The sequence below is a fragment of the Primulina eburnea genome, chromosome 15 (assembly GCF_022965805.1).
Source record: "Primulina eburnea isolate SZY01 chromosome 15, ASM2296580v1, whole genome shotgun sequence".
NCBI classification, from domain to species: Eukaryota; Viridiplantae; Streptophyta; class Magnoliopsida; order Lamiales; family Gesneriaceae; genus Primulina; species Primulina eburnea.
The window spans coordinates 683072-698771 of NC_133115.1; the positions used below are offsets into that span (position 1 = coordinate 683072).

Sequence of the window (15700 nt, forward strand, 5' to 3'; positions counted from 1 at the left end):
TTGAATCATCATGTTGGATTTCAAATTCATTGTAGTATGAAATCATTTTCAATTTTTGAATATTCTCACAAATCCAAACACAATTAAAAGTCCATCAGAAACCGCTAATTGCAATGCAACCTCATGACAACGACGATCATCCACGCCCTCTTCGGTATCGGGCGTCACGTGCCTACCAGCTTCCGCTAGGTTCGTTCCGAACTATACCGTACTAAGAGAAGTTGGCTCTAATACCAACTATAATGTCTCATATTCGACGACTATCCCCACTGTACCAAGATGAGTCTTTCCAGCGAGCCTATGAGTTATGTCATCGCTCACACGAACAATAGGAAACTTTCCAGGGGGTCATCCATGTCGCTTTTTGGAGTTCTTATGTGATGAACATCCGAAAAAAATATGCACATTTTTTTTGTATGAGTAATATATATTAAATCTTTTAAGTCATCATAAACTGCACATTCTTATACCTGAACAGTTTTGAAATCCATCTCATTCCTATGTGATATCTGTTCATTAATGTTCTGTTCGCTTTATAAGCATGCCTATGAGTAGCTTATTGCCGGTGCAACTTCGTGGTACCGACAATCACCTCGTCCTCTTCGACTCCGAGCGTCACACATAACATAGTATATTATAAGTCCTAAATATGTTATCTGATTGCCGCTGAGTTAATTTTTTTCTTATATGAAGCTGATGAAATTAATTGAATCGCCAAGCATGAAGCAATAAACTAAAACAACTGAACTAGCGATGAAACAATGACAATGTTATTACACAAACGAAAACTATTCAGAAAGAAAACTGAACAGATGGTTATTCCCCATCTATTCCAGCCATGTCAAAAAATTGAAATGAGAAGGAGTGGCTGTATTTGTAATTTAATTTGTGACACACCACATACCAAACATATTTTAGGTACCTCTCATCTCTAATAAAATGTAAAATATTAAACAAAATAATTAAATCATCAAAATTTATTTGTGATTAATACAAATAAATTTTCCTTATTAAAATTTTTATTTTTATTTTCAATTTATGACCAATGAAATATAATAATTTTTTGTTATGTACTGCAACAAATACTTGTTAAATTAATAAATATCTGAGTTTGAGATATTTTTCAACTAAATTTTCATATAAATCTTTATGTTAAATCAAAAAAAATATTTGACATCTTATAGTTATACCACATGCTTTCAACCGTTGTATTTAATATAAATTTATAAAGTCATTAAAAATCTATTGATATTCTGAAAACCTCTAGATTCTCTAAATTTTTTTAAAAACAAGTTTGAATATCACGTGACTTTTTAAAACTCTACAAAATTTTATTTGGATACCACTAAACCTTCATAAAATATGTAAAAATCTAGATTGAATATTCATAGAGTTTTATATTCCATAAAAGTCATTAAAAGTGTGAAACCAATATTCCCTTGTTGATTTTCAAATTAAGTTATGCTCCTAATTAAAATACAATGAGGTTTTTGCTTATTCACGGGTATCGTGACAAAAATTCTATTACAGATATTTTTTATACTCGAAGGAGAAATTTGTTATAATTGAATCTCAAACATAAAAATGTAAGTATGTAATAGAATTTTTGCCATATTTTTTTCGGCAAAAACTTGCGTGAGACTGTTTCACGGGTCATATTTTGTGAGACGATCTTTATTTGGGTAATCCATAAAAAAATATTACTTTTTATGCTAAGAGTATTACTTTTTATTGTGAATATGAGTAGGGTTGACCCGTCTCATAGATTGGGATCTTGAGACGGTCTCTCACATGAGACATACTCATTTTTTTCACACCAACACTTTTATCCGAAAAAACAAATGTATTATTAATGTAGTATATTTATTTTTGTTATGCGGTAGTAATTGTTCACAAGTTGAAAAACCGAATGTTGAGACATTTCAGCCCGTAAAAATAATTATTTTTGCGGTGCTCGTTAACCTGGATGTCTAGATCCGGGTCGGATCCCCGACTCGTCGTCAACGTTTACCCGTATAGTAGCAGACCCTCTCCCTTTCAAAACGCACACTTTGCAGAATTACAGAAATAAATTAATGTCTCCATGCGGTAAATTCGGCTCTCTCCATGTACTAATGTCTGCGAGTGTATGATTATAGTTGAATTCACTAGCAAATATTATTCATTTTTGTGTTCGATGTTGGAATATACTCGTTGTTAGGGTTTTGTGAGGAGTCAACGAAGACATTGAGGTATTGCATCTGACATTAGTTAGAAAATGATTATTTCTTCGTGGATGTCTGATTGATTTTTTGGATTTATGGTTCATGCAGCTCCAGGAATGTGCTATTAGAATCGAAATTTGGATTTTATTGAATTTGGAATTCGAGCTTCAGTCAGTTTTACTGTCTAGTTGGCTTTGCGCATTAGTGGATTTAGAATGCAGTGTCTTCAAAAAGAGTTTTGTTTTTCTGGGATTTGATACTGGTATGTAAGTGCTCTTTTTGGTCATTAATGTTTGATTTTGTTGTCTCTCTTTCCGCTTTTTTTTTTCTTATGTGGTTCTTTTGATTGTTTCTGAATTTATTTGCTGTGTTTACTCCTTGATTATTATGATTTTTAGTGCCTATCACCTTACATCGATGGCAGCACAAAAACTTAAAAGAAAAGAACAACAGAACAAATCTAATTCATCATGATCTATCAGTTACAACTGACAGGAAAAAATATTTGGCATAGGTTTCATGATTTTTTTTTCAAACTCATATCAAAATTTTGTCATCAAAAAGTAAAATTTTCTTGTGGCTGTACTCAATGAAAGGTTAACATATGTTTTCTGCAGTTTAATCTTTTCTTGGTAGAATGAGTTCCCGTAAGAAGACACCTTTTCAGAAGCACAGAGAAGATGAAGAGGCGAAGAAGAAGGTCTCTATATTGATCAGCAGCCCTTTATTTTTGAAAGGAATTTAAGAAATTTCTTCATCACGTTACTTATATATTTCATTGTTAATTTAAGTTCTTGATTTTTTTTTTCAGAGGGCAGAAGATGAGACAGCACGATTATACCAAGAGTTTTTAGAATCATTTCAAGCAGATGATACTCCGGGGTCGAAGGTTTTTGTTAGAGGTGGAACCATTAATCCTAATGACAGACATAAGAATAATTCGGAAGGTTAGTTGCCATCGATCAATATTATATCTATTCTTAAACGTTATATCCTGGAAATAAGTTAATAAATAGTTTGTTTATCACACAATCTGGATAAATGAATGATTTATTCTTTTTCACATGGATGCATAAATAAAAACTCGGCCTTTTCTATTCATTCGCGGATGGCAGGTGGAAATTCCAAAGATGAGGGTTCTGGTTTAAAGAAAGGGAGTAGGTAAATAAATGCTTTTGATAAACTATGCTGCAATGCTCTTATGATTAGGATTTGTGATACGAGAATGATATGGTGATAATATCCGCAGATCCACACTGTGTTGATTGGGTTTGCAAGTTTAGAAATCCTAACGATTATTATCCCTGACCTCTTTCTAATATATGTTTTTTTTTATATCAACCATGTCTTTTAATCTCTCTGCCATGAAAAGTGAACCACTCTTAGAATTATGTATATTTTTATAATTTTGTTTCTGAAAGAAGTTGCGCTTATAGCTGAGGTGTGCTACTTCTGCACGTGATGCCTTGTTCACCGGCATACCTACTTTTTTGTAATTCCTATTTCCTGTTAAAATTAATATTGTCAATATAGTTGCATCGTACTTGATTGGGATTTTTTTTTTCAGATTAGTCTTGCTAATTAGCTTGATTTGGTACTTCATTCATAGTGCATGACTGCACGTAGGCCATCTAGTTTGAATTTTACGTTCTCCTCAAGAACAACACCAACTGCACTTTAATTTTAATTTCCGACATTGATGTTCTCTTACATCATTCATTAGTTCGGCAAGTGTGAAATTGGCATCTGATAGTTAATCGAAGACATAGTTACTTTCCCCCTTGCTAATCGAACGTTTTGATTTCACCAAGAAGAGTTTGTGATTTCATTGTATAAGTTATAAGCTTGGGATAACTAGCACAAATGGATAAATAATTTATCTGGTATATTTTTGCTGATGCACGAACTATTGAGCACCAGATTTTAAGACCTTTTTTCATGGAATACAAGCTACCCACGCCATCAAGTCCATCTAGAAATTTAAATACTGTTCATGGGCTGTGATTGACATCCCTACACCTTCCATGGGTTCTAGCAGCTATTTTATATCCTTTTAATTCAACTCTCAACTCTCAAGTAAATGCTTTATGCTAAACCTAGAATATCGTTTTGAGTATACGCAATATAGTGAAGTTATCAGACTCATCAGATCCTTAGTATTTGATGGTCCTTGAGAAGATCCAGTGCACCAATAGTCAGAAACCTGGATAGATCTCGAGTGATTTAATTCCTTTATGTCTTGCTAGTTTCATTTTTGGTTCATTATTTTTTAAGGTGTTATCTTTATTCCACGTGTCTTAAAAAGTTGGGACTAAGTTCTTTGAGTGTTTTGAAGATTTGGAGTTATCTCGAGTCAAGTAGGTTGTCACGTGTGATGCCAGTGGCATTCTGTTTGCTACTCTTCATAATTATTATTTAACACCTTTTAAATGAGAAGCCATAGTGTTTATGAAATTTTAGAAAAATTTGTATTTGTTCACATATGATTATTTTTAAAATTATTTATTGAGTATTTAGAGTTAAAATTGTCGAATACTATTTAATGGCAGTGTACTATATCAAATTCATAAATAAAAGGATAAATAATGTCTATGACGGTATAAAATCTTTATCATTAGTATTATTTGGAAACTATATTTTTATAATTCGGAAAATATACTTCTTAATCTATTCTATTAATCCCAATCTTTTTAATTATACTAAAATTTTGAAATTGATTTATCCTTTTGTATGTTTAGTTCTTTGGCTATTTCTCCTTTACTTACAAAAAACATCTAATAATATACTTTTGTTTTGATACCTATCTATTATTTTATTTTTTCATTGTTCTTTTATAATTTTACAGCATTTTAGTGGATAAGTTCATATTTAAGTGATTTAATTGATAAAATGCATATGAGTTCTTAGTTGATTAAATATATATACATATTTTATTTGCGAATTCACTTTGTAATACAACAAATGATTAAATAATTGGGTAATTAGTGTCGTTTTTCATTAATATAATTTAAATTGTTCCAAAGCTTATAAATGGAGGTTAAACTGCAGTTGTCAAATTTACTATCTAGGATATTGAAAGGCACTCTATAGGTGCAATTTTGTGCGTGATTGTCAAAATTCTTACAGGAATTTTATATTGCTAATGTACTTGTTGAGAGGACAAAAGCAGCCAAGGCTTGGGCATATTTTTTATGTGGAATCTTACTTCAAATATTGGTGATTGGTGTGCTGGAATAATGAATTTGAGAAATAGAACTGTTGGTGCTTAATAGTTTGATTAATTTTTTTAAGATATATGAATGATTATCTTAGTTGTACGTGACTTCTCGAGAGGAAGCCACATCTAGATTGATATATGGTGTGAATTGCTAGAAATATTGATTCTTAAGAACTTCCCACTCCATATGTGGAGGGTAATAGCGTGTCATGTTCTTGAAACCCCAATCATCTATCTATTATGAGGGTTAACAAATAAGATAGTGCAAATTGCAATACAATCAAAACAGGGTATTCTAGCGAGAATAGAAACCCCGGAGACAAGTAAAATTATCAACAGATTCTTTACCATCTATTTTTTCCATTTCATTTAGTTCGTCTATATTATAGGATAACAAGATGGTTAGAAATCTTGGCGGAATTTCCACATATGAAATTGACTTGAAATTGTGGTGGAATTTGGGAATGTGGAGTGCGAACAAAGATTTGGAAGAGCATACATTTAGATTACGGGTTATGATAAACTTTACTTTAGCTTGTCTTAATTTCATTTGTTTATGTTCCATACTGTAATTAGCATTCCGACTTTAGGATTAGGATATCTATCTATCGAACTATATATATATATATATATATATATATATATATATATATATATATATATATATATGTATAGTATGTATGTATTGCCCACAATATGGCCCTCTTTCTTATACTATATTACTAGCTACCTTTATGTTGTACATTGGTGAATTCTAATGAGCCACTAGAATTGCCTTCCTTTTCTAACCTCTTTAGGGTCACAATAGAATAACTCTGACCAACTTCAGCGCCAATTGATCTTTACATACCTGGCATGAGTCATTCTTGCCCAAAGCTAGACGATTTAAGCTTTTATTCTTGCTCGCCTAGGTTGTGACTTTTTGATTGGATTTTATTTCACACTTATCTTGGCTTCTCTATGACTACAATGAAAGTTTTAGAGAAAAATGACTGTTGGACTATTTTCAACTTATAAGATACTAATGCCTCAAGGAAAATCGTGTTAAAAGTTTATTAAAAATTATATGTATAAATACACAAACTTTGTTAAAAAAACAATACCCACTTTCCTGAGATCAACAAGTAATTTGCATATGCGTGGAAAATTCTTTTATTTTCATCATATGGTTTACACAGACCATTCCATGGGATATTAGAAGCAGCAAGACTTTTGTTCAAAAAAAGAAAAAGAAAAAGAACTGGTGGCAAGATTTTGAACTTCCTATTGGAAATTTTTATGAGAGGCGAAAGGGCATGAAACTTAGATCAATGATTTTTGAAGTGGAAATCTGGGAAAAGTGGCTGGGCTAGTTTCTGATTGCCTCTTCTTTTATCCTTCTGACTATTGCTTTTGTATACTCTTTTGTATACTTTTAATTTTAATTAATTAATTTTCCCTTAAATATGTTGCCTTCTTTGGCTTTCTGAGGACATTCTTATAAGTGGGATATGTATTAGATCATTTTTGAACTTCATGCAGGTATGTTCCATCATTCATCCCACCTGCTATGGCATCAAAGGGTAAAGAATACGAAAAGAAGGTCAGTACCAAGCTGCTGTTTCACTTGTTCGCCACTGCCTTCTTGGTAATGTTTCATGTGTTTATGACAATCACAGAAGGAGGAGAAGCCAAAGGAAAAGGAAAAGGATAAGGGGAAGCCACGGAACATCGATAATTTTATGGAGGAGTTGAAGCAAGAACAAGAGATGAGGGAGAGACGAAATCAAGATCGTGAACATTGGCGTGATTCACGCCATGGTGACAATTCTGCAGTATGTACTTCTAAAGTTTTTTTATTTCAAATGAAAGATGAAGGCTGGTTGCCGCATTTTACTTTTTCCTTGTTTTCTCCTTGTATTGTTTCAGATTTTTTTTTCTCTTGACATGATTTGGTTCTTTCTTCGTGTTTTACTTATGAAGTGCAGTTTTCCATCTGCAACATGAGACTTGGTAGTTAGTGTGTGTTGTCCTAATATAGCTCATGTGATTTGCTTTATATTGTTTGACTTGAAGTATTTATTTGTAATGACGTATGCCTTTCTCAGCCATCAAGTAGGTTTGATGAGCTGCCTAATGAATTTGATCCAACCGGAAGATCTGGATCTTTTGATGATGGAGATCCATTAACTACAAATCTTTATGTGGGAAACTTATCACCTCTGGTCAGCTTTTAATCCACTGCATTATCTATGCATGAAAATTTCAATTCCTGGCTTTTTACTCTTCAATAGCTATTTACACGAGGATTTTTCTTTTGTATTTGTTCATTGTCAGGTTGATGAAAATTTTCTTTTGCGAACTTTTGGAAGATTTGGACCCATTGCTAGTGTAAAAATAATGTGGCCAAGGACAGAAGAGGAACGAAGAAGGGAAAGAAATTGTGGCTTTGTGGCTTTCATGAATAGAACTGATGGTCAAGCTGCGAAGGATGAAATGCAAGGTTGTTTTGTGGCTCTTCTTTTGTATTTCAGATACTGTTGTGTGTAAGGATAATGATAATTTAATTTTGATGAGTTTGGATGATAACTTTAATTTTTTCATTGAAACTAAAGGTGACGAAATAAATTTTTATGATACAGGAGTGGTGGTCTATGATTACGAGTTAAAGATGGGGTGGGGAAAATCTGTTTCTCTTCCTTCACAAGCACTCCCTGCTCCACCCCCTGGACAAATGGCCATCAGGAGTAAAGGGGTCAGTTAAATCATTTCTTATATCTGATCAGTTGAGCGGACAGTTGTTTTCCTTCTCATATGAGTGTGTTGCTTGACATCAGTCATTCTACAAATAAACCATCACGGTGTAAAATTCGTGTTGCCTTGCCTTTTGCTCTACACAATTCTAAGAAAGGTTAAATATTCCATGTTGTTATCAGGGTGCCACTGTCATCTTGTCTGGCCCTTCTGGCCCTCCAGTTACTTCCGTTCCAATCCAGAACTCTGAGTTGGTAAGCACTTTTATACTTGTTGCATGATATTGATATTTCTTGACAAGTAAATTTCATGTGTGGATGTCGTGAACTGGGGTGAAACTCCAGTATTGGGAGAGAATTACTGATTTGTATTTCAAAAATTTCATCTAGTATAAATTTATATACACCTCAGGATTCTTTTCTTTGAATAAAAGTGAATTGTTTTATTAAGGAATTTAGTTTTGTCCTGTGAAAAAACTGGGCTAAACTCGTGGATATGATGACCTGTATTACTCTATATCATTATTTACCCGTAAGATGAGAGGTATTGCTTTGCTGCTGATGCCTATATTCCTCATTTCATTGCCAACTACCTGCTCTGCAACAATCTAGTCATTCCTAAAATGTGAAAACAGATGTTTCTGGTTAAGAAGATAACATTCATATCATTTTCAATATCCTGCTCACTTGCAATAGCACAAGTTAATAGCCATTCTCTCAGTCACTCAACTTTCAGTTCCATGAATCCATTGGGAGGAGATGAAAACAGGCCCTCCACATTCTAAAACAGTAGCTTTTCTGGAATTCATTATGACTTCAATCAATGTTTACTATGGTTGCTCATATATTTTTTTTTGATTGAATGTGTAGGTTCTTACTCCAAATGTGCCTGATATTTGCGTTGTTCCTCCTGATGATAATCATCTCCAGCATGTTATAGATACAATGGCTCTATATGTTCTTGATGGGGGTTGTTCGTTCGAACAAGCTATCATGGAACGAGGCCGAGGAAATCCTTTTTTCAGTTTTTTGTTTGAGCTTGGCTCTAAAGAACATACTTACTATGTTTGGAGGCTTTATTCATTTGCTCAGGTAAGTTAGTATAGATCAGGAAATATATGTAGGGTGCCGGCTTCTGGTCAAAAAAAGTTTGAATGGCTAGCCATTATTGTCCTGCCAAGCTGCAAATTTACTGCTTTTGTTATTATCTGAGCTACAGCCATTCTTCAGAGGATATGACATACAGAGTTACTAAAATTTATTACGGGCTATCATTCTAGTGCAAAAGCTTTTATTACATGATACTGACTAAAACTCACCGGTGTTTAAAATGGTTCTTGTTTTGAAAATGAAAGATAATAATGCTACATTCTTTTTTTGTGAGAAGGGGAAAACCTTACCCATTTGCATGAATAAATTTGAGCGGAATTCCATTTAGTGCAGATTAAATCACAGATAACAAGTGAATGGTCCATGTTTTGAATTATACTTTCAGTCTCAACTTCAACCTTATTCCACTCTCTTGCTGACAAGGACCTGTCTTTTTTCGAAGTGTACTTGAACTGATTTCTTTGAACAAAATTTTATTTCTTCCCAGCATACCCCTTTATTAGGTTACACAAGGTTATCAACATGGCCCTGGTCTTTATTTGAATGTATGCATGGAAAAATAAAATTTCCAATTAAGCTTCATTTAGCCTATTTTATTATTCAAGATAAAGGCTGCTGTTTCTGCCAGTGCCTACAAAATAAAATTATAAAATAGATTTATAGTACGACAATACGTGGTCACATCATTTCCTGTATTCACTTCCACGTGCATGCTAAATCATTTTGTTCATGATTCTTAGCAAGTTGGGAAATGTACAACACTCTTACGATAAAGATCTCCAATTGCAGGGGGATACACTTATGCGATGGCGAACAGAGCCTTTCATCATGATTACTGGTAGTGGAAGGTATGCCAAGTTCTATTTATTTATTTTCAAATGAACTCGCACAAATTTTGTTTATATGTCACACCTTGAGTTCTGGATCTTATTATGGGATGATGGATTGGAAAATTCTCAAAATCGAAAGTGTTTCTTTCTTTTATGATTTTCTCCTCTTTCGACCTATGGTGGGTTGTTGGATTGAAACTTGCCAAAGAGAACATCTTGATCTTTTAGCAAAATACTTTTTTGTATAGAAGACTTACATTGACAATAGTGTAACAATTAGAGTCCTAAGAATGAAGTGAACCCGATTCCTTATTTTTTGATTTTCTTTGTCTTGAATTTGCCATGTGTGAAGCGTCGGTAAACAATGGGGCCATGGGCAGCCTGGACTTTTTTTCTTCATGTGCATGGTCACGTGTGTGGCACTTTTATTCTATCACAAACATTTGTCCCTTCTTGGAGAACACATGAACCTTCTTCATTGTTTTAACCGATTGAATGCCAAGCACCTGATTATCTTTGTATTGACTGTTGTCAAATAGAGGGACACATCCCATTAATTGGGTACAAATTTTCCCCGGGTAATTTACAGCAATTAGGAGATAATACCTTTCTCCTTTCCTTCTTTTTGTTTCTTTTCATTCATTGAATCTGATGGTTATAAATAATAATTTGTATCGACATTCTCATCTTTGATCTATAGATGGATACCGCCTCCTTTACCAATTGCAAAAAGCGCAGAGCACGAAAAAGAAGCTGCAAGCACTTATGCTGCTGGGAAAAGCAAAGTACTCTCTTTTAGTTTTTATGCTTGAGTAACCATGTTGTAAATGGCGGGAGGTGGTGGCGGGGCGGTTGAATTTTTTAGCAATTTTTTATAATACAATCTAGACAAAGTGCAAATAAATATATAATCATGCAATAGTGTTTATGTAAAAAGTTTGATATAATATAATATAATCTAAATAAAGTGCAAATAAATATATTAATGCAAACTAACAAGATAATTAAAGTAGTGGCTGAAGGCGGCTGGAGGCAGGCGGTGACTGATGTTGGAGTAAACTTGCAACTAGAAGTAAATATAAAAGAGAGTGAAGTGTTTTTATCATATCTAGGGTTTTTAAATTGATTGACTTTTACTGGTTTTTAAAATTATATGACTTTGACAGTTGACTGTTATTTTAAAATCCTTGCGTCGGACGGCCTATAGAGAACGCCTTAGACAAAGGCGGGGCGGTCGAGGGCCGCCTACCGCCTCGCCCATTTAGAACACTATTGTGGAGTTTATGTTTTTTTAAGTTAGGTTCTAATTTTGTGACTATTTACTATGGTTTCATGTTATGATTTTTACAGCGTCTGGAGCTGGAAAGGACCTTGACAGATGCCCAAAGAGATGAATTTGAGGATATGCTGCGTGGATTAACATTAGAAAGAAGCCAGATTAAAGATGCTATGGGTTTTGCTCTGGATAATGCCGATGCTGCTGGAGAGGTAATTGGATAAGCTGCAATTGTTGATAGACTAAATATGTTTGACACAACTTCTAGCAAATCGTTCATGGTCAGGGTATGGTAGTCGTGGCACATGTTCTCATCCATGAAACCATTGCTTGAAAAACAAACCAGCAGAGTTGGTACAAACCAGATAATATTTTTGGAACAGTTTTTTCTTGAGTAGACTTTCTTGTTATATTTACCTGCATTTAGCTCTACTTTAGGTGGGCATAATCGGTATTCTTATGCGCACTAATGCTCATAGATCCATATTGAACCTCCATATTTAATCAACCAGATATGAAGATTATTCAACTTCAACTTAAATTTTTTGACTGTATTTTTGTTGGCTGAAAAATCATGAAATGAAAGTTTAACAAAGCCTTGAATTAACATATAATCTTTAGTCTATTCGTGTTCTTTCTAGCCTTTGCACTGAAGTATTTTTCTTATTTATTTGTATTTTTGCATTCTAGATAGTTGAAGTGTTAACCGACTCCATGACCCTCAAAGAAACTCCAATTCCAACAAAAGTTGCAAGACTCATGCTCGTTTCGGACATCCTTCACAACAGCAGTGCTCCTGTGAAGAACGCTTCTGCTTACCGTACCAAATTCGAAGCAGCTTTACCCGATATTATGGAAAGCTTTAATGACTTGTATCGTAGTGTAACTGGACGGATCACAGCTGAGGCTCTCAAGGTAGTCATGCATTCCAACTAGTTTTCTTACGTACATCGCCGATCTTTTGTTTCTTTCCTTATTCGAAGCTAAGATTTCTTTCCTGACAATATCAGGAACGTGTCCTGAGAGTTCTTCAAGTATGGGCTGACTGGTTTCTTTTTTCGGACACTTTTGTGAATGGATTGCGAGCTACCTTTCTCCGTTCTGGTAACTCAGGTGTGATACCTTTCCATTCTATTTGTGGTGATGCCCCTGAACTTGAGAGAAAGTCCGGTTCTGCGGACACAGGTGATGTGGAAAAGATTAATCAGGATACCGCATTGGCCATTGGTAAAGGAGCTGCCATGAAGGAGCTTTTAAGTTTGCCCCTTACTGAGCTGGAAAGACGATGCAGACATAATGGACTTTCTCAGGTTGGTGGTAGGGAAATGATGGTAGCACGGTTACTTTATCTGGAAGATGCAGAAAAACAGAGAGGTTATGAGATAGATGATTCAAATTTGTGGAGAAACCCAAGTGGACAGGAGGGTACAAAACTTGATTCAGGGAAAATGTCGGGATGGATTAGTTTTGACGAAAATGGTGAGCAGTCAAAAGAAGGGTCAGTATCATTGCCTCCTTCAGATCCTTCTTTGCAGAAGGAACTTATCTTTAGTGAAGAAAAACATGAACCCGTTTTGCCAGCTTCTAAGTGGGCCAGAGAGGACAATGAAAGTGATGATGAACATAAGAGGAATGTGCAAGAATTGGGCTTAACTTACTCATCTTCTGGAAGTGAAAATGCTTTCGATGGTCTTTATAAAAACATGGAAGTAGATCTTACTTCTGATGCTAGCAATTCAGCATTTCTCAATGTTGGGATGAACGAAGAACAAAGGTACCACTATACTAGTTTCACTCAACAAGGCATACTACCCTGATGGCTGATGTTAAATATGCTGATCTGATCTGATTTTTTCATGCTTTGGTGAAACTAATCTGTTTTATAGAATCTTGGAAGTATAGTTTCTGTCTCTTTTGTTTCCTTTTGCTGATTATAGAATAATCAAGATTGCTACTTGGTTCGCGAAGAACTATTTGTAAGCATTATACATCTCTAGTTAACTGCAGTAGCGAGATTAAAATAGTTATTTTTTAACCTGTACCTTTTGTGCCTTTTGTGGCACCACTTCGGAAATATACTTTATCTTGAGGATGGATGTAGTAAGTTAGCTTTGGTGATGTTAATTGATTTATATCTTCTTGCATCACAGGTTTGATTCTTTTAAAATTCCATCCTCGCCATTTAGAAATACTATTGAAAAAATCTCACATGTATTAATTTTGATTGCTTTCGGATCCTTTGCAAATGATAACATGGTGTTTTCTGTCTCACAGACAAAAATTAAGGCGCCTTGAGGTTGCTTTGATGGAATACCGAGAATCTCTTGAAGAGAAGGGACTTAAAAATTCAGAGGAAATTGAGAGAAAAGTTGCCACCCATCGTAGACAGCTACAATCTGAATACGGTCTATCTGATTTGCATGCAGATACCTCCGGCACAAGTAAGTTCAAATCTTTGATCCAATATTATAATTATTGGTTTCCGTGGTTTCACATTAGTCTGATTTGTATTCTGCAAACTATTTCTTTAGTTGTATCATATGTAAATTTATCAAAGTTATGCTGTTAGAAGCAAATCTGAAGTGTGGATACTCAGACAACGGTAATCACATTCAGGGGCCATTGAAAATAAAAGAGAAAATACGAATACACGGAATACTGTGGTCTCAATCTGGCTTTATTGATATAGCAGATTTTTACCTAGATATTTCTAAGCTATTGTTGAGGACTTGATATTATAATTTACTAGACCTTGTGGGATGTTGAGAGTCATTGCAAATGTTTTCCGTGAAACCTGCACCATCGAAGTGTTGGGATTGGCCAATTTATGGTGAAGAAGTGTATTTCAAACAATTATCCTAGTTGTCTTGTATTTATCTCGAGGTTAGGTTTGTAACTACTTGTGACATACATTCTCAACTTTGTCACTGCAGAGAGGACCTCTTCAGAGAGGAGGGACAGAAGGGATGACTCCTACGAACCTTTAAAAAAGCACCACCGTGGCCAAAGCAGAAGTGAGAGCCCTCAACAGAAATCATCCACGCGCGTGAAAGAGAGGGAAAGTGATACGAAAGGGGATAGAGACAGACGACGTGACAGGGAAAGAGGACATGATCTGGAATCTGAACGTGCGAAGGACCGAGCACGTGATCGTGAGAAGAATGGCAGCAAGGAGAGGAATGACCATGAAAGGGACAAGGGACGAGATAGAGATAGGGATAGGAGGAGGGTGAAATGAGGTTGTTTTAATAGATGCTCTTGTGCTGGTGAAATGGTTATAATTAGCATCAATCTTATCTTTGGATCAATTTTTTTCTTCATGTTCTCTTTCAAGAATCGAATCTATGTTACGTTAAGTGTCGACGGGGAACCATGGAGTGTGACTGGAGATAGAAGCAGTGGAGAGCGAGCAGGGCAAAATTATGCTCTATTTTAAGCAACAAAGTTTAAGGTGTGATGTATTTTAAATTGCTCCTTTCTCCGTCCTTGGCTATTCTTGGTGCTATGTATGATGATGATATTATTTAAAGTTTCTTTGCATAATCTAAATCATGATTTTATCTGGTTCTGTATGTGATTCCTATCAAACAATATTGTCATGCCTACAAACTCATTATTTTTCATTTGTTTTTATCATTTTCTTATATTTTGCTCCAATAGATTGTTAATATACGTGCTTCGAATACTGTTCCAAATTAAATCCATGGTTCCAAACACAAAAATGTTATATAATGTTTTCAACGCAGCTAGATTTGTTCATTATTGTGCGGTGACAGACTTGAACTTCACCCATGAATGATGGTGATTCATGGATTTTTTTTTCCCAAAGGGACTTATATTAGGTTTAACCAACTTGGATATTTAATTAGTTTCATTTCATCTAATTGCATTTGCATAACAATTCTGCTATTGCTCACACTTGTTGGCTGTGGATGCATTCGAATAAAATTGAAAAGAAGGTGCAATTTCTGAGACGACATTTGTTTGGCTTTAAAATGTCTTACACTATCCTGAAAAAGAAAGAGTTGTCCATAAAAAAATAGAGAACACCTTGCATGGCGGCAGGGATTAACATTTCATTTCCAGTCGGTCCATCTTTCTTCACAGTAACTTACCAACCGGACAGGAGCATGTTACGTTTGCTGACGAGAAACACTGTTTCTCCGGTGGCGGTGGAGGTTTCAGAAGCTGAGAATATCTGTTGTAAATATTGAGAAAGCTTTGCGTGATATTGATAATTAATATACATGATAAATTAATTTTTATCGATAATTTATCCTCTAATCTTTTTATTGTTCCAGAAATCCATGACCCAAAGCTTTGATACTCTA

General features: G+C 34.7%; 1 protein-coding gene across 5 annotated transcripts; it reads left to right on the top strand.

Moving 5' to 3' along the window:
• Positions 1–1987: 1987 nt before the first annotated feature.
• LOC140815062 (protein RRC1-like) lies at positions 1988–14941 on the top strand. Of its 5 annotated transcripts, none has more exons than XM_073174167.1 (19): positions 1988–2088; positions 2313–2466; positions 2822–2904; positions 3016–3151; positions 3320–3365; positions 6943–7003; positions 7080–7235; positions 7509–7625; positions 7738–7903; positions 8043–8155; positions 8337–8408; positions 9024–9245; positions 10053–10111; positions 10794–10878; positions 11444–11581; positions 12060–12284; positions 12380–13143; positions 13644–13810; positions 14303–14941. In XM_073174167.1, exons 3-19 carry the CDS (start codon positions 2842–2844, stop codon positions 14605–14607), a joined length of 2895 nt encoding a protein of 964 aa, XP_073030268.1. In that variant the 5' UTR covers positions 1988–2088; positions 2313–2466; positions 2822–2841; the 3' UTR covers positions 14608–14941. The 5 variants fall into 5 exon arrangements, with proteins under 5 accessions (XP_073030268.1, XP_073030267.1, XP_073030266.1 ...); XM_073174166.1 differs by having other exon boundaries at positions 2032–2231; positions 2313–2470; XM_073174165.1 differs by having other exon boundaries at positions 2032–2231.
• The last annotated feature ends 759 nt before the right edge of the window (positions 14942–15700 follow it).